The 19,958-nt window shown below is 39.4% G+C and overlaps 1 protein-coding gene across 1 annotated transcript in view; it reads left to right on the forward strand.

The window, feature by feature from the left end:
* LOC132862724 (kelch domain-containing protein 8B-like) overlaps nt 1-18,390 on the forward strand; it is a 95,625-nt gene extending 77,235 nt beyond the window's left edge. Inside the window, exons 6-7 of the mRNA XM_060894926.1 lie at nt 9,060-9,161; nt 17,988-18,390. Of these exons, the coding sequence (XP_060750909.1) occupies nt 9,060-9,161; nt 17,988-18,184 (299 nt within the window). The 3' untranslated portion in view covers nt 18,185-18,390. The remainder of the gene's footprint in view (nt 1-9,059; nt 9,162-17,987) is intronic.
* Nucleotides 18,391-19,958: the final 1,568 nt, after the last annotated feature.

Genomic DNA, 19,958 nt, shown 5'->3' on the forward strand with positions numbered 1-19,958 from the left:
CTGAAATCATCACATTTTAGCATAGGTCTTATTTCGAGCTCTCACTAGGATGACCATGAATTAGTCAATTGATCCACTCAAATCAGTTCCAGTGTGCAACTCTGTAGGGGAGAGAACGTTAGTGATTTATTGGGAGCTGAAGAGCAGCTCATTCCTGTGGGATTTCGGTGTGATTAAGCAGGCACTTTGCTAATCTTGATGACTACAATATGCTCATACATTAATACTTTGTAATGCAAAGTGATATAAGTTGTGGGCAAATGCAGGCTTGTTGTTTTGATATATTTAATGACATTGAATTTTTTTTGGCTGCTCATTAATTCAGTAGGTTTTCAATAGAAATATTACAGGACAAAAGAGCAGCAGTAGACTAGCAACTACTATACAGTTCTGTGTGTGTATTGCACTAAGTGTGTGTGTGTGTGTGTGTGTGTGTGTGTGTCAGAGATGATTGATTTGTGAGCTTTAAATAAACATTTCCAGGTTCTCATTTCCAGCTGGGGCATTGTTCTGAGTCTGCAGACCTGTCAGTCAACACGCACCTCCTGTTCCACAGAGAGAGAGAGATGAGCACAGCTGTGTCTGCTGAGAAATAGAGAGAGAAAAGGGTAGAGAATAACGAATCATAGTTCATCATTGATCTCTGTAATTACATGTGACTGTAATTATCAATGTTTTACATCTGCATTTTTTAGGAAATATATTAAACCCATTAAAATGTGACTGCGAGCAGTTGCTAATAACTCAGATTGTAACTGTGCCATGATTGTGTACAAGGTATCACAGGAAAGACCCCAATGAGAGAGAGTTAGGCAGTACATGTGGGTATTCATTTAAATATGATGCATCATCTTTGCAGTCTGAATACAGCACGGTAACACTTTACAACAACTGTACATGAATAATCATGCACTATTTTAATTTTTTAGATAATTTCCATATGTAGCTGCGTACAAAAATTTTGTTGGATGATCCTATATTACTTTCATATTTTACATTGATCCACCATAGATAATAAGATTATAATAAACTCTAATAATTTACTCTCAACCCCTTTTGTGTCATTCTCGATCTATTTCTCTTCCAGTCCCGGTGTAGCACCCGTCCACGCTCTGGATGGCTCTGGCCTAGGGCTTTGCTCTGTTCTCCACAAGGATGAAATTTATATAGCAATATTTATTCATTTTGCAGATGTTATAAAAGACAACATATTTTGTTGTCTTAAATGGCATATGTTTGAGTTAATAAATTAATAATTAATTAACACCCCTTCTCATTAATTAATACATTAAATAATAAGCATGTACTAACATGTAATTAAGGTGGTTGTTATTCTCACTGAATTAATAAGACTTACACCATAGTTAAGTTAGCGCTATATTAGTTTGTGATTATTACATGCCTTAACTCCTTAGTTCATAGCGAAGTAAGTATTAATTAAGGTATTACTGCATGATTGCTCATGTGCTGTTATTGTAAAGCATTTTCAACAACACTGAAAACACTGCAAAGTATTTTGGCAGCATAGACCGCAGTGCGGTATTCAGCTCATGATCACAAGTTTATGGACTCAAATCCCTTTATGGCGTCTCAGAAGTAAAATGAATTGTCCAAGACCTGTCGGGTATAAGATCTTGGTAACTGCATGAAACATTTATGTCTGCAAACTTTGAAAATGGAAACGCAATTTTGTGTTCTGTTACAGAACTCTTTTTTTGTTTAAAAGCATTCTGATTTTACCATGTACAAAATGATTTATTTGTTTATACTTTCTCTAATTCACTAATTCAATTAAATTCCAGTCCCTCCAGGATTATGCAATTTGGTTATCGCGCAAATTAATGCAAGATCAAGCAAACTCTGCCTCTTGAATTTGCATGTGTCAAACATGAGTACAGCAATCCTAGAAGGTAGTTTAATATGTCTATCTATGTGTCTTTACTGGTAGCAATTTAAAAGAAGAATCTTTTGTAGCAGTTTCTCAAATCTATGTCATTTTCACACAAAAAAGCACAAATAACAGCATGTTTTTGCAAATTTTGAAAAAAATTTATTGTAGAACTTGAGTGCCCTAAACTCCTTTGATTTGTTTTGTGCACATTTAAACCAACCCAGGGTTTAATGCACTGCTTCATAGAGTCCAAGTTTATACCACGAGTTCCCTCTAAAAGCTACTAGACCTGCACACTTCTTGTGTTTCAGCTTAGAGTTTCTTACTCATGATTTCTTATCCAGCAAAATAAATATTTTTCATTATTGCTTTTTGTAAAGACTGGGATTTTCCTAGCAGATGTTAGTGAATGACAGCTTATCATAGATGGCAAGAGTATATTGTGTTTGGAAGAGTGTCTTTCCAAATCTAAAAAGAAAAGGAAGTGTATCCTAAAATAGAAGTAACCTATACTGTGGATGCTATGAAGTATCTAATGAGTTTAAAATGTAGTATGTTTAAATATTTAATATAATATTTAACTGCAAATACTGATCGAAATGCTTTCAAAAAATATGTCTCCTCTGTGATGAAAATTAGCTACTAATTTACATAGCATGTGTGAGCTCTTTGCCCAAATTTCATGTTTGCTGCAGACAGGGATTTGATCATTAATATCGGTATATGAGAATATAAAAAATGAGGATTTATACACCAGTACCAGTCAATTCAGTAGGCAATTTAATCAGCCTGTGAGCATGCCCTTGGTTTACCTACTACTTCTCGTTTAACGGCCGCTCACTGCAGCACAGTGTATGCAATGTAAATAGCGACATCTTAACAGACTTCCAAAGCATCCATTATCTTGCTATTAATCTAGATTTTAAAAATCTGCTGATTAAAATGAAAACTTTATCTTTTCTGTGGATGCTTCAGAAACAATTTCAGTGATGGAAATCTGCATGTCTGCTTAACACCCCCCTCCCTCTTTCTCTCTCTCTGTCTCTTTCTCTCTCACTCTATCTCCCCTTGTTCTCACTCTCTCCCTTTCCCTCTTTTCATTTTTATTTTAATGTTATCAGTAACCCCTTTAAAAACACTTGCCTGCTTCTGATTTTCTCAGGTCACCTTTGTCTCAGTGTTTCATGAGCTTCATTAGCTAAAGTGCACATGTGTGTGACAAAGAGAAGGAGGCTTGCTATTGTTTGCTTACTTTCTGATTAGCGGCTAAATGAAAAGTTTACCGGAGACTTACTTTTTTAAATGCCAAGGTTGACAGCACTCAGTAAAATGAGGAGAACACAATTAGAGGCTGGAGTCTTCTCTTCGTATTCCTACCACACTGCATTCACTCACTCACTTGTTTTTGTTTCAGTGCATGCATTTATTTTGCTAAGTCATATGAAGCCAAGACGTGTCTCTGGCCATTCTCCTGACTTTTGTGTCCACAGAGATAACCATCACTGGACGTCTGTTGTATTTTTCATCATTCTGTGTCTGCAGCAGTTTCTGAAATCTGCACACCACCCTGTATAGCACCAAGGTCAAAGTCACTGAGAACACAATTGGCATTCAAGTGAAGCTCTTGAACTGTATCTACTGTATATGATTGTATGCTTTGTGTTGCTGCCACATGATTGAGTGATTGGTTAATTGTATGAATGGGCAGGTGTTCCTAATAAAGTGATCAGTATTTTTTTCTTTTGTGGTTATGAAATTTGAAAATAAAATACCAGATTATATAAAGAGGTTTAAGTACAAAATGTTATAGGATTCAGCTTATCCTGATGTTATTTTATGCTTATTTTGTAATAGTATGTTACACTGTAATGGCATATATGCTCCTTTTGCTGGAGTGCATTGTCTACTTGAAATTGCAGCTATATGAGAATGAGTGTGTGGATGTGTGTATGCCTGGTACCCTGCAATGACTGGTCTGACACACAGAGCTCTGGAGGCTCTGGAGGCAGCACAACCAGAAAAAAGCACTGATAAAAATGAATGAATGAATGCTGGGGTGCGATTTGAGTGTCAAAACCTTGCCATAAAAACATAGCTGTATTTTGTCATTTAAAGTGGTGATTAGGATAACACACTGTGAACACTCTGAGTATGTTTCTTATTGATTAACACAATTGGGCTAGTGCTGTAGTTGTGTAACACTCCCTAATGATTTCCTTTAATGAGGCTTTGGATCCCAAGAACAATATATTCTATAATTGAGAGTGTGGCATGGTAAATTGTGCATATCCACTTTGCAAGCAACAAATGGACATGAACAAGGAAGCTGACCAAGATCAAATCATTAGTGTTTCATTAGATTTCCTACTGAAAGTGAGAGAGAGAGACAGCGCTGTCAGGTGCTGTGGGATTTCACAGAATGTCCTATGTGAAAGAGGTCTCATTTCAGAGGCTTGTTGACTTGTCTTAATCATGTGGAGCACATAAACTCTATCTACATATCCTTTTCTTCATCCTGTTACCATGGAGAGGGATTTATGGGGAGAAAAGGTTTAGAAATCTGGTATAAGTTTAGAGATCTATACCAAGATTGAAAAAGAAAAGAAAGAGAAAACCAAAAGCTGTAAGTGATGTTAGTTTATTATATGTGACAGACAGCATCAAGGAAGGGCTTAAGCTCTATGCTGTGCATAACTGAGTCTCTCATGCTCCTTTTCTTCTTAATGTACAATCCATCCAGTGTCCAATTACAGGCACCTAATAGAGAAGGAGCAGGAGGAGGGGATGATAGAAAATGGACATATACAACACCATTTAGTAGTATTGGAATGACAAACCAGTTTCTAATTTTTAAAATGACATTTGGGTTAGAAATCAGAAGATGACTAGGAGTTGATATATGCTAAATCTCAGCTTTCCATTCCTGCTACTTGGGTGCTGTGATGGGTGCTAAAGATAAAAAAGAAAGATAAAGATAAAATTGAAATCTATTAAAATGTTAAACTATGCTTGCTATATATATATATATATATATATATATATATATATATATATATATATATATATATATATATACCCTCCTTGAACCGCCACCTTATTGTGGTGGAGGGGTTTGCGTGCCTGAATGATCCTAGGAGCTATGTTGTCTGGGGCTTTTTGCCCCTGGTAGGGTCTCCCAAGGCAAACAGGTCCTGGGTGACAGGCCAGACAAAGAGCGGTTCAAGAGCCCTTTATGAAGAAGAATAAAACAAGGTCCGTGACGTCGCCCGGTATGGCGCAACCGGGGCCCCACCCTGGAGCCAGGCCCGGGGTTGGGGCTCGCATGCGAGCGCCTGGTGGCCGGGTCTTACCCCATGGGGCCCGGCCGGGCACAGCCCGAAAGAGTGACGTGGGGCCGATCTCCTGTGGGCCCACCACCTGCAGGAGAAACCGTAAGGGGCTGGTGCAATGTGGATTGGGTGGCAGTCGAAGGTGGGAGCCTCGGCGACCCAATCCCCGGACACGGAATCTGGCTCTAGGGACATGGAATGTCACCTCGCTGGGGGGGAAGGAGCCTGAGCTGGTGCGGGAGGTCGAGAGATACCGACTAGATATAGTTGGGCTCACCTCCACGCACGGCTTGGGCTCTGGAACCCAACTCCTTGAGAGAGGCTGGGCTCTCTACTACTCTGGAGTTGCCCGCGGTGAGAGGCGGCGGGCTGGTGTGGGCTTGCTCATAGCCCCCCAGCTCAGCAGCCATGTGTTGGAGTTCACCCCGGTGAACGAGTGGGTCGTTTCCCTACGCCTTCGGGTCGGGGAGAGGTCTCTCACTGTTATTTGTGCTTACGGGCCAAATGGCAGTGTAGAGTACCCGACCTTCTTGGAGTCTCTGGGAGGGGTGCTGGAAAGTGCTCCGACCGGGGACTCCGTCATTCTACTGGGGGACTTCAACGCTCACGTGGGCAGCGACAGTGACACCTGGAGGGGCGTGATTGGGAGGAACGGCCCCCCCGACCTGAACCCGAGTGGTGTTCTGTTATTGGACCTCTGTGCTAGTCACAGTTTGTCCATAATGAACACCATGTTCAAGCATAAGGGTGTCCATCAGTACACATGGCATCAGGACACCCTAGGTCGGAGGTCGATGATCGACTTTGTGGTTGTTTCATCTGACCTCCGGCCGTATGTCTTGGACACTCGGGTAAAGAGAGGGGCGGAGCTGTCAACTGATCACCACCTGGTGGTGAGTTGGATCCGATGGCCGGGGAGGAAGTTGGACAGACTTGGCAGACCCAAACGTACTGTGAGGGTCCGCTGGGAACGTTTGGCAGAGTCTCCGGTCAGAGAGATCTTCAACTCCCACCTCCGGCAGAGCTTCAACCAGATCCCGAGGGAGGTTGGAGACGTTGAGTCTGAGTGGACCATGTTCTCCACCTCCATTGTCGACGCGGCCGCGCGGAGCTGTGGCCGTAAGGTCTCTGGTGCCTGTCGTGGCGGCAATCCCCGAACCCGGTGGTGGACACCGGAAGTAAGGGATGCCGTCAAGCTGAAGAAGGAGTCCTATCGAGCCTGGTTGGCTCGGGGGACTCCGGAGGCAGCTGATAGGTACCGGAGGGCCAAGCGAGCTTCAGCCCGGGTGGTTGCAGAGGCAAAAACTCGGGTCTGGGAACACTGGACCATCTCTATACCCTCACCAGGTTGCTGGAGGGTTCATGGGAGTTTGCCCAACCAGTCCACATGTGCTTTGTGGATCTGGAGAAGGCATTCGACTGTGTCCCTCGTGGTGATCTGTGGGGGGTGCTCTGGGAGTATGGGGTCCGGGGCCCTCTGCTAAGGGCTGTTCGGTCCCTATATGACCGGAGCAGGAGTTTGGTTCGCATTGCCGGCAGTAAGTCAGACTTGTTCCCGGTGCATGTTGGACTCCGGCAGGGCTGCCCTTTGTCACCGGTCCTGTTCATTATTTATATGGACAGGATTTCTAGGCGCAGTCAGGGGCCGGAGGGAGTCCGGTTTGGGGACCACGGGATTTCGTCTCTGCTTTTTGCAGATGATGTTGTCCTGTTGGCTTCTTCAAATCAGGACCTTCAGCGTGCACTGGGACGGTTTGCAGCCGAGTGTGAAGCGGCAGGGATGAGAATCAGCACCTCCAAGTCCGAGGCCATGGTTCTCAGCCGGAAAAGGGTGGCTTGTCCCCTTCGGGTTGGTGGAAAGCTCCTGCCTCAAGTGGAGGAGTTTAAGTATCTTGGGGTCTTGTTCACGAGTGAGGGAAGGATGGAGCGGGAGATCGACAGGCGGATCGGTGTATCTTCTGCAGTGATGCGGTCGATATACCGGTCTGTTGTGGTGAAGAAAGAGCTGAGCCGCAAGGCGAAGCTCTCTATTTACCAGTCGATCTACGTTCCTACCCTTACCTATGGTCATGAGCTTTGGGTCATGACCGAAAGGACAAGATCCCGGATACAGGCGGCCGAAATGAGTTTCCTCCGCAGGGTGGCTGGGCGCTCCCTTAGAGATAGGGTGAGGAGCTCGGTCACTCGGGAGGAGCTCAGAGTAGAGCCGCTGCTCCTCCACATCGAGAGGAGTCAGCTGAGGTGGCTCGGGCATCTGTTCCGGATGCCTCCTGGACGCCTCCCTGGGGAGGTGTTCCGGGCATGTCCAACCGGAAGGAGGCCCCGGGGAAGACCTAGGACACGCTGGAGGGACTATGTCTCTCGGCTGGCCTGGGAACGCCTCGGTATTCCCCCGGAGGAGCTGGAGGAAGTGTCTGGGGAGAGGGAAGTCTGGGTGTCCCTGCTCAGACTGCTGCCCCCGCGACCCGGCCCCGGATAAGCGGTAGAAGATGGATGGATGGATGGATATATATATATATATATATATATATATATATATATATATATATATATATATATATATATATAAGAGAAATCTTGTTATATGCATAGCAAGTGTAGTGTCACTTCCCAAAACAGTCTCTTAACACAGAAGTAGAAATAAGATGTAATTACTATGTAGTGACTCACAAGCAGTTGGTTCTGTTGATAAAAACATGGTGTAAGAATTAGGCGTTTGTTGTGTTTTAGGAACAAGCAATTAAATATAGATCATATAATGTTTTAGCTGCAAGACTGCAGAATACAGCACAAATCTTATATCTTATAGTGTTTATTGTGGGAAGCTCTCTCTGCACTTTGTGCAGCTTATAAACTGTCATTCTGTCTTTAATCAGTACTGACCTTTGAAGGTTTTCTCTTTAATTTAAATAATTAGTCTAATTTTAATATAGTTAATCCCTTGATTATTTCAGTTGATTGGGAATTTTGGACTGTGGGCATTAAGAATAAAATCTTGCACACGTTAATCCATGTTTATTATCAATGTAATACATTTCCACAAAAATAATGATAGAAACCTTAATGACAAAAAAGCAGAAAGCACTGTACTGTAGGTACTCAGCTCTTAGAGGGAAGAAGAGGAACTGATTTGGATTGGATATCTCAGAAGGCTTCTCACAGGGCTTGTTTTGGCATGTGTGTTATTAAAGAAAATAAAGTTCCTGACATTTAAATTTCTCTGTTTTCTATTTCTATAGTTTGTCACTAATGGTATGGAAACCTTTGCACTTAACTCAGAGCTCACAGAGCAAGACCGTTAAATAAAATTGTGTTGACGAAATGTTTGTTTTGTTTTCCAAAGAGAACAGGCGGTTCTGTGACAAAGATCGAGACAAGCTAAAACATGGCAGTATAATGCAGAGCCAGGGTGCCAATAAAGGACAGTCATGCACTGCTTTAGAACTGACTGAGGGCCTCACAGAGACAAACAGATTGCACGTTTATTTACCAGACAGATGGCTCCGGAGCAAATCAAACGTGTGGCTTGCAACTTGACTTGTGTTGACCTGTCCACATCTATTGGCCGTTCTGCTTGTTTTGTGTTATTACATTCATTATCAAGGCATTTTACAGAGCACTCACGCTCATGTCAGTACACATACCACGTGACACACTCCTGCTGGACAATCAGGTTCCTAATTCATTTTATAAACATGCCAGTACTCACACTCGTCTGAGCAGAGCATCAGTAGAGGAACATACACATTTAAAAAACATTTGAAAAGATTTCTTTCTTTAATTGCCAGATCCTATGTGAACTCTCCTCTGATCGTTGACCTTCTTGTTCTTTTACATAGGTGTTTGGCTGAAGCCCACACGGAGCTGCCGGATGAGAGAAAAGCGGGCGGACTTTGTGGCTGGCTGTCTCGGTGGACGGGTGATTGTTGCTGGGGGGCTGGGTAAGTGTTAATGGAGTGTGCCATATTACCAGCATAACTCAACCATGACAACTTCTAGAGTTTGTTCAAGGCATCAGCTGTGATTATACAACACCTACACAAAATTACCTTATGCTCAAATGTTCAAACAAGTAATTATGTTTATTAATGCAGCTTGACTTCATGACTAACTCATTAGATATTTAAAGGTCACATTTTAATAAAGGATTGCTGCACAAATATTTCCAGTTCAGTTCAACTCCATTATTTTGCTCTTAAGGTATGATTAAGTAATAGCAAAATGCCAACTCTTAGAAGAGAACAAATCCTTGAGTAAATTCCTTTAAAAAGGCAGCTCAAAAAGCCCAAAAGCAATAACAATAACAACAACAACAACAAAAAACAATACAATTCTTCTAGTGGAAGTGCATCAAAAAAAAAAAAAAAAATACAAAAAATTAAGAAATAATAATATTATAAAAAAGAAATAATAAATATGTTTTAAGAGAAATACCATATACTTGCAGTTCTATATTAACAGGTAGGTTCATTACACATAGTTAATGTACTTCACATACAGTAGTATATGCAGAGGTGGAAATCTAGTGAAGTTCAATTACTGCACCTAATTCTTATTAAGTCTTTCACTTTGGACTTGAATTTGGGCTTTAGGTAATATTTCATAAGAAGTATATTTAGAGTGTATTCAATACATTTTCAATATATATATATATATATGTTACAGTATGACTCTACCACCTGGTGGTTTTGAATTGTCTTTCCTTCCCTATGTCCAGAAATCTCCTTAGTGTGATATTTCAAATAGAATGGTTGAATGTTTTATAGGGTTTAAATGGAGTTATTATTGTAACCAGCAGACAATCTGATTAGAATTTGGAATTGATCGAAACAGGTCCAAGGTCACAGCAAGGTCAAATGTCAACGCAGCCTGACAGTCTTGTGTAGTGTGAAATCTCCAGTTTGAAGGTTAGGATTTATATGGTTATAGGATTTATTATCATTGTAACCAGCACATACCATGGTTTCCATACCATTAGTGACAAACTATAGAAATAGAAAACAGAGAAATTTAAATGTCAGAAGCTCTATTTTCTTATCATAAAGATATCATCTTTTTTCCTTCAATTTTCTTATCATCTTTTTTCCTTCAATAACTTCCCTATAGTTTGAAATATATTTTAAGTGTATTTCAGGCACACATATTTTAACAAGAAGGAATAGATTTATTTGGCAAGCCTGTCGATACCACTGGCATTGATTTCTACTTGTTATAAGTTATAAGATGTCTTTTTTGCACAAGTCAGCTTCAAGTCTCTAAACTGAACTGATAGCAAGAATGAGACCAGAACTGTATTCTATTTATTAGTGTTCACTCTTTGTATTCTGTGAGCCAGTTTGTATTGTCACAGACACTGATCATCATTCAGCTAGTGTGATTTGAGACATGCATCTTTTTTATTTCATTTCTTTTCTTTTCTTGTTTTTTTTCTTTTCCTTTCATACTTTAAAATTTGTATATTTTGAATTTTAATTTTACATTTATTTAGGTGAGTAGCATCACTTTTACTTAAGTAAATAGTTTTTGTAATTTTACCAATTCTGGTTATATTCCAGAATGTACACTGACAGTCAAATATTTCTAAAAACCTTTTAGATATTCTATTTGTCCTGAGAACTGAATCAAGTAATATTTATTATATAGGAGAGAACAAGAGATATTTATGCTATGTAGATGTTAGACTATTGAGTAGTATTTTATGTATAGGCTTAATAGGTTTATAGCCTCCAAGTGTCCCTGTCTTTAATAAAGCACCTATTAGGATTCCTATTATCATGTGATAGTGACAAGGTAATACGTTCCACAAAGTATTTGATGAATAAACTATAATAAAACGTAGCCTCCAGGATTTCAAAAACTTTTTGCTGGCAATGTATGTTCATTCGTGCAGCATGTGGCAGACACCCAGTGTTTTCACTCCTCAAATGTTTTACAATTAATTTTAGATATATAAGGTACATGATTAATGGTTTATGATTCAGTAACAAGGTGTAATAAATATGCAGCCCTGTTGATGTTAATACAACAAATAGGCTGCAGCTCAGATAGATGTGACATGCTGCATGCACTTTCTGAATGAACCGTGAAACTGATCTGATCATTTGAGCATTAAAACATGGAATAGACCCTGCACACAGGCTAGACACTTAACATTGCTGCACTGTCTGGTCGTTCTGCTTGTTGTGTTTTTTCTGGTCATTATGGAGTATTTCTATTAGCACTATGACTAATCAGCCTTGCTGTTTTCTGTCAGTGGAAAAAACAGCCAATTGTCCAACACTACCACAATGATACAAATACTATTACATTGCTCACCGGTATCTGTCATTGATATGTTGTGGCCTTGTATTCACACGCTCACATTAAACATAGCTGTCACTCTCTCTACAGAAAGAACTGAACCGGGCACACATTATTTCACTGCATGCAGGAGACTTTTGTTCTTGTTTCACATTCATTGGCAGTTGCATAAAGAGTGCTTTAAGCATCTACAGTATATACACTGAAATTCTTATGCACTCACAGTTCACTCTAAATCTAAAAAAAATAGAGTGGTTTGCTCAAACAAAATATGTATTTTACTGCTTTTGTTTGAGCAAACCACTCTATTTTTTTTCTCTATTTATAATGTGTGCCCGGTACCAGTGTTTCAATGTCTTATGAAGTCAAGTGTGAGATTTTACTTTATAGATTATACTCTCACACTTGACTTCATAAGACATTGAAACACTGGTCAAAATCATCATACAGTTATGGTTCTGTGGCTTTCCCATCAACATAGCATGAGACTGAACATTCTGTTCTAAATGCACCTGTCCTTAAACAAGGATTCTTGACAATAATCAAATATTTCTAGACAAGATGACATAGGTTTATGTCATCATCTTAATAGAATATTATCAAATGATCAGATATATTATCAAAAAGTCTAAAGCATAAACCCACCAGGAACGTCAGTGCTCTATTAAGCTTGCCCACTGTTTTGGTTGCCTGGAAACCTAGGGTAAAAACGGTAGTATTAAAATAGTATTATTTAATGTAGTATTTAATATATTATTAGTATTTAGTGTATTAAAATATGATGAGCTAGTGAGCAGATGTTTTGACTCTTATGTTTCTGGATTTGAAAAGGTCATACATTTATGCACATAATCTGATTGGTAAAAGCAGGTGTACTGTATTTAGTGCAGCAGGCGGTGGGGTTCAGAATAAAAAAAAAACAGATGCTATTCAATGTTGATTTGCACTGACATCAATCCATCCATTCATTTTCTGTACCACTTATCCTAAAGAGGTTTACAGGGAACTTGGATTCTATCCCAGGGGACTCAGGGAAAAAAGCAGAGGACACTCTGGAAAGGGTGCCAACCAATCGCACACAGTTACACAACAATTTACAGACTACAGATCATTTAAAGATGCATATCAGCCTATGGCACATGTCTTTGGACTGACAGAGGAATCCAAAGTACCCAGAGGAAGTACTTTGAAGCACAGGAGGAAACCACTAACCACTAGGCCACTGTGCCCCCACTTATGTACACATTTTTTGTTTAAATATGCCTAAAAAAATCAATAATGAGTAGGATTTTTTTTCTTTTTTGGTGGTTGAAACAATGAATAAAATACACCCCTAACTGCTAATCTTCTGAGCCTACATCTCTGCCAGATAACAACGCATAAAAAAATGAATAGCCTAGAAACATAATCTTCATGTCCTGGCATGCAGGCTAGTGTTATGTCCAGTCCTGAAGGATTTGCTTATTAAATTTTCACTGGTGTATATACTTGGCAGAAAGGCTGCATACAGCATCATGAGTAATAAAGTTTACTATTGATTTTGAATCGATCGGAATGTGTTAAAGTGTCTATTGTTTAAAAAAGTCTGCTCTGGTATTGCCTTATCGGCTTAACAATTCAAAAGCATTTACCATCTTTTTTTCTGTACAGTCATGAAGATACAATCAGATCAACCCACTGATCCCAGGATGTCAATTAGCTAATGGATTTGTTTAGAGTATTCCACACACTGCTGCCAAAGCCAACAGTGTAACATCTCTCAAAAATCACCTCCTCTTCCTACATTGCTCACATCTCACAAGAGAGAGAGCCAGGTTTGTTCTTCAAATAACGTTACCTAGCAGAGCTGGTGAGAGATTTCTTCCACTTCCTAAAAATATACCTGCAGCAGAATGATGCCGATGAAATTTCATGTTTTATTTCATCACTTTAGACATTTAGAGGGAAAATACAGAAATGGAATATGTTTTTAGCCACAGTGGAGGTTTATAGAACTGTAGTGTATGCCCTTTTTTTCCAAACAGCTTATTGTTCTTCAAACTGTTGAGCATGTGTAGGGTTTCTTTCAGCTTGACATATGGAACTGCGGCGGTTGAAGACGGCGGTTGAAGACCTACTTATTCAGGAAACACTTCAACTAGCACTGCTTTCATTATCTTTTGCATTTAAAAAAAAAACAAAAAAAAAAAACACACCTTTGACACTTTCATTGTAACTTTGAACAAATGTTTTAAACTCATGGTATCTTAAGTATGTAACTTAGTGAGCCAGCATTAATGTATTCAATGTTAGAGATTTAAGCACTTATGTACGTCGCTCTGGATAAGGGCGTCTGCCAAATGCTGTAAATGTAAATGTAAATGGAACTAGCACTTTCTTTTTTCCTTATCTGCTTTTTTTTTATTTTGGCACAAACTCATACACACACACACACACACTCACACACACACATGACATACTTTCACAGTTCACATGATACTATAACAAGATGGGATAGTATCATGTGAACTGTGAAAGTATGTCATGTGTTCTAATGTCATAGATTCTAATCTTCTTTTTCTGAATCTAGACTCCAACGGATAAAGTATATGCCAAACTAACACACTCGTTATCGCATATTACTGTACATTAATACCTTATATACTGATCAACTACAACCTTAAAACCACCTGCTTTATATTGTACTGCTGGAAGAGCTCTGGTTCATCAAGGAAAAGGCTCCACAAGACATCTGAAGGTGTGCTGTATATCTGGCACCAAGACATTAGCAGCAGATCCTTTAAATCCTGAAAGTTAGTGGGGACTCCATTTATCAGACTTGTTTGTCCAAGACATCCCACAGATGCTCAATCTGATTGAGACCTGGGGAATTGTGAGGCCAAGTCAACACCTTGAACTCTTTGTCATGTTCTTCAAACCATTCTTGAACAGCTTTTGCATTGTGGCAAGCAGTATTATCCTGCTGAAACATGCCACTGTCATTACATTAGTGACATACCTTTACTATGAAGGGGTGTACTTGTCTGCAGTAATGTTTAGGTAGGTGGTATGTGTCAAAGTAACATCCACATGAATGCCAAGAACCAATTTTTCCCAGCAGAACATTGCCCAGAACATCACACTGCCTCTGCCAGCTTGTCTTCTTCCTATAGTGATTCATCAGTCCAGGCCACATTTCTCCATCAGAGTCGTTCAGATCCTTACACTTGCCTATTTTCTCTGCTTCCTACACATCAGCTTCAAAAACTGACTGTTTACCTGCTGTCAAATATATCCCAGTTTCTGACAGGTTGTTACAAGATAATCAATATTATTCACATCACAGGTCAGTTGATTTAATGTTATGTTGATCAGTGTAGATATCCATGCCCCTGCAGGTGAATATTCAATTCAATTCAATTAAAATTTATTTGTATAGCGCTTTTTACAATTGACATTGTCACAAAGCAGCTTTACAGAACAAAAACATAGAACAAAATGTTTTTATAAAGAATAATATAAAGATTAATAAAATACAAAATTCAAGATCAATATTAGACATATTTAAATGCGTTTGTATTTATCCCCAATGAGCATGTATCTTATAATCATTTGAGGCAGTTATGCACTTTTGCTGGTATAACATAATATAAAATGTAATCAAATCAGTAACATTCATATAAATGTACAGAGGAATAGATCAACTTCCTGTGCCTGAAACAAAAGCTCTTTTTAGCTGCAGAAGCATTAGTTCACTGATGGAAAGAAAGCAAACCTGGAGTTTTCTCATTGGATGGTGTTCCCATTAATTGAATTGCTGCATTTGGACAATAGCAATAGCTATTTCAAAGACTGAAGCTTTACAAGGAGAAATAAAGAGAGAGAGAGAGAGAGAGAGAGAGAGAGAGAGAGAGAGAGAGTATTAAATGTATTAAAGAAGCATCAAGTCTCATTTTGCAGGTGCCTGTATCAAGTCCTGAGTGATTTAGGTGTGTGTGAGCGAGTGAGCATGACCACGTTTATGAGCTTGTTTGTGCACTCATGTGAGTGTTTGAATCTTTTAGCCAGGGAATAGCAGTAGAACCACACAATGAATTAAAGAGAATGTGTGTGTGTGTGTGTTTGTGTGTGTAAAATCAAACAATGATTGTGTGTAAGAGTGTGTGTGTTTGTGTGTGTGTGTGTGTGTACGTGTGTGTGTTGGCCCGGGATTTGCAGTAGAACGAAAACAAACGAATTAAAGAGAAGCCAAAAGCTTAAAGCCATTAAACCAGGTCATGACTGAAGAACATTTTGGCTCTTCTGGTAAATGTGACACACAGCGCATGTATGACAGTCATAGTAAAGCAAGACATAATTTCAGATATGAGCAAACAGAATGCTTCAGCCTACTTATTTTATTTGGGTTAGAATAAATTGTCGTTTGTAGAGTTTTAAATAATAACATATATTATTACAGCTGATAATTTAAGAGTAACAGTGAACAGTGAATACTGAACAAAAGTCCATATTTTGGTTCTTTTACATTACATTAAATTGGATTAATTTCTAGTTACATTAGATTAATTTCTAGACATAAGTGGGTAGATATATTTAGTTTTCTGCATTTGATTTTTTTATATACTATATAATACAATATATCATATAAAATATAAGAGATTCTCATATGAGCACTCTTTACTGACAGCTGCTGTTACCATCTCACACCTCACGTGATGAATTACATCTGGATTATTCCTGAATTATACTTCATGTACATGTACAAATTCAGAAGCAGTGCTAACATGATACATTGTTGGCATACTTGCTTACATACCTTATGTACACCAGGAGGATTAAAAGAGATATTAACGAGACTAGCAAAAACATTCTTGTTCGGTATGTTTCCATTTCGACTGCTGAGACATTCAGCAGTTTCATGCCAGCTATTCTGGGATGTTGTCATTGTGCAGCAGCAGAGAAATGTTAAACACCTGGATGAGCACAATTAGATTCTCTTTAAAACTTTCCACTGTTGTCTTGATTGTTGTCATGAGCTGTGTCTAAAACCGCATAGAAATACACACACACACACACACACACACACATACACACACACACACACTCACACATTTAATGAGTTACTAATTAGTCAAGTCCAAATGTTGGTAACAAATTACTAAACAACATCAAAGCAACATGAGAGGTTATTAAATTTAAACCTACAGTAGATCATAGGTTAGATCATAACCTGTCCCTGAGCCCTGTTTGTTTTTCTCTATATATGAAAATGAGACAGGTTGTTTTGAACAAACTGCCAGGAATTTCATGATCATTGAAAACTGCATCGTGAGGGAATTCTGAATTGCTTTATCTCCCCAAAAATTCAAATGAACGATGACCTATCAGTTCTGTGAGGGTCACTCTTAGTGCCTCCCCTGCATGAAACAAATTTGTGCTCATTCTAGCCTCAGTTGTTAGAATACAGAAATAATGTAGCATTTTTTTAACCCACACACAGCAGAGAGTCTGCATAATGCAAGTAGTGGGAGCTATATTGGGAATCTCGGAGCAATAATGAGGGTTTGCGCCTAGTGTGCCATGTCATAACTCGTCTCAGTGCAGACTGCAGGCACCACGGTCACGTTGTCATTTTCTGATTACCTCCCCCAGGAGCTCCAGTGGCCCTGCATTTGTTCTTCCGAGAAATTATGATGACAAAAGTAACCCCCAGCATCATGCACATGCTCACATCATCTGTGCTTCAATTTGAGTCTCTATGGAAACTGGTACAACTTAGCCGTGATGCGTGGTGATGTTGGTCTCGCCACCAGACCTCATGAAGACAGAGAGAGGACGTTCTACACTGTGTGCTTCTCCCTGGGAAATGGAGAAAATCTCTTCTGTTGAAAGTCAAGAAATATTGAGTGCCATGGCTATGGCGGCCTTTTATATAGTCTATGTTGGGGTGGAAAAGCAATGAAGCATTGCCTGCATTTCAGGGATTTGCCTCATCAAAGAGTTTATGAGGCAGAATCTGAGCGCATGCTGCATAATTTTTCTAGATATCTGCAAGGTGCCACCTGTCGAAATCCACATTAGCCCCAAACCCACCAGGTGGCAGGTGTTCTGTCTGAAAGAAGCATCCGCTCTCATTTGTGTATGCGTGTGTGAGTGCAGTGGGGTGATGGGGGTGCTGTGATAGTGTTATGTTGATTGAGCAGCTTGAGAAGCAGGCTAATGATGTGGCTGTGCTGGGTTCTCTGAACATCTGTCTAAGAGAGAGACTTAAAGGGAAGGCCCTTTCCGTCTTCCTGCAGCTCGTCAGAAATTCTAAACACTTTGAAAGCTATCACACACATTCTTAGTATTTAAATTGGGTTTATTTCTCATGGCTCACAGGTTCTTCAAAACATGTGCAAGTTTAATCAAAGTAGCACAGTTTTTAATAATTATGTACAAAAAAATCTCAAATTTATTCACTTTTTTGTGTTTTTGTGTTGACTCAGGTAATCAGCCTTCGCCTTTAGCTTCAGCAGAGAGTTACAACCATGTGAAGAGGAGGTGGGAGGCTGTAGCTCCGATGCCCACCCCGCGCTGTTCCTGTACCCAACTACAAACCACGAACATGCTATTCCTAATCGGTGGTGTATCGCAGGGTCCCAGCAACGCAGTCGAGGCTCTCTGTCTGCAAGAAAGTGTCTGAGTGTCTTTTTTGCACCTATAAAGGACATGTTCTGGATTCTGCAGGCATAAGAGACATGCATATGAAACAGCAGAGTCTTGCTTTGCCTGAGTCCACCTTCAACAGAGTTTACTGGAGACAATCTACAAGAGTCTGGACAGAAACAAATAAATCTCGGGGTGGAATAAAGACTTCGATGTCTCAGACAAGCAAGCAAAAAACCACTATGTACACACAAAACTACAAGTCAGAGGTGCAGATGCCTTTGAACTTTACAGTTTTTTTTGTTTGTTTGTTTGTGTTTTTTTGTTTTTTTTTTTTTTTTTTTTTTTTTTTTTTTGTTTTTTTTTTTTTCAAAAATCAAAGCAGGGTACTTTTCTGGCTAAATTCAAAAGGAACTTAGGGCCATATCCACCATGCTGCCGCAGAGTTCATCTGCAGTAGCATGTTTAGCACTTTTTCTATTGTATTTGAGAAAAAGCAAAGATGGAGTGGATCTTTGCCGAAGTGGAGGCGTATGTCTGTGTGTTTTTGTATCTTCACAGCCATGCATGTGTGAAATTTAGCACTATTATTCTCGGAGCAAAAAGAACATGTTATGGTATGGTCTAAGGCAGTAATGAAGACAGAGTAAGTCAAGCTTAGACAGCCATAGCATGTTTTCTAGGAAGTGTCAGAGCCCTACATAATACATTTAGTACTTTAAAAATTGCTACTTTAACATATCTATAATATTCCCTAAATGAGCACTTGGTGTAACAGCTGATGGTCCAGTGAATGGATTACAAGATAGTGTAGAAAGTGAGCAGATGGTGTCATGCTATGTCTAGAGTTCTTCTTAATGGAAAATAGATTTTTTAGTTTTTATTTATTTATTTATTTTTTTAAATCATCTAAGGTTGTTATGTGGATGCTCAGATCAAAACACAACTCTGTCAGGAAATATACACATGTACTGCCTAGGACACATATACACAAACACGCACATCACATTATGACATACTGTATGCTTGGTATGTACTTCACTGGTGCTTTTGTGTAGTTCACATCGGATTAATGGAAAATGGTAGAACATGCAGGTATATTATGTGTATAAAAGACAGAGGTGGAAATAATGGTGGCAACACTTAAGAGCCCTAGGTTTTGGCCCTAAATGATCTCCCTAGACCAGAAGTGGGCAGTAGTCTGAAAGAAAGAAATTTTAATTTTAAAGAAAGAAAACAACAAAAAAGCCTGTGTTCCAAATTGCTTACTAGCATTTTAAATAGTATGTCAAAGCAGTATCTGTGTGTTGTCAGTATCAGTATCTTTAGTAGTGTGCTATATACTTTGACATACTCTTTAGTGCAGTATTATTTAGGGGATGTAGCATGCCAATGTGAAAGAGCTTCCCCGAATGTAAACAGTGCTCGGCCATTTAAATCCAGAATTGTAGCTAGCTACAGCTAATGAGAAGAAGTTAAGACACTTTGTTTATCGTCTTAAAAGTTATTTCGTTTCTTTGCTTTCAATTCTGTTTCTAAGAATGGACTCTGACAAGAGGGACACAGCAAAAACTACAGGTCAGTCAGCCACCAGTGTAACTAGCTTGCTGTTTTATGGCCTTGAGGCATTATAATACACTAGGCATGTCTCACAGCCCAACCTTAACAGGATGCCTGGTACATGATAATAAGTCCCATACATATTCACACTGTCATATTAAAACTGTCTCTAGGGTTTTCTGCAGCTTTGCAGTCTTTCCTATGAGGGAGGGATAAACTGTCTCATACGAATGCTGTGAGAATGACGAAGA

This window comes from Tachysurus vachellii, chromosome 19, assembly GCF_030014155.1.
Source record: "Tachysurus vachellii isolate PV-2020 chromosome 19, HZAU_Pvac_v1, whole genome shotgun sequence".
Taxonomy (NCBI): Eukaryota; Metazoa; Chordata; class Actinopteri; order Siluriformes; family Bagridae; genus Tachysurus; species Tachysurus vachellii.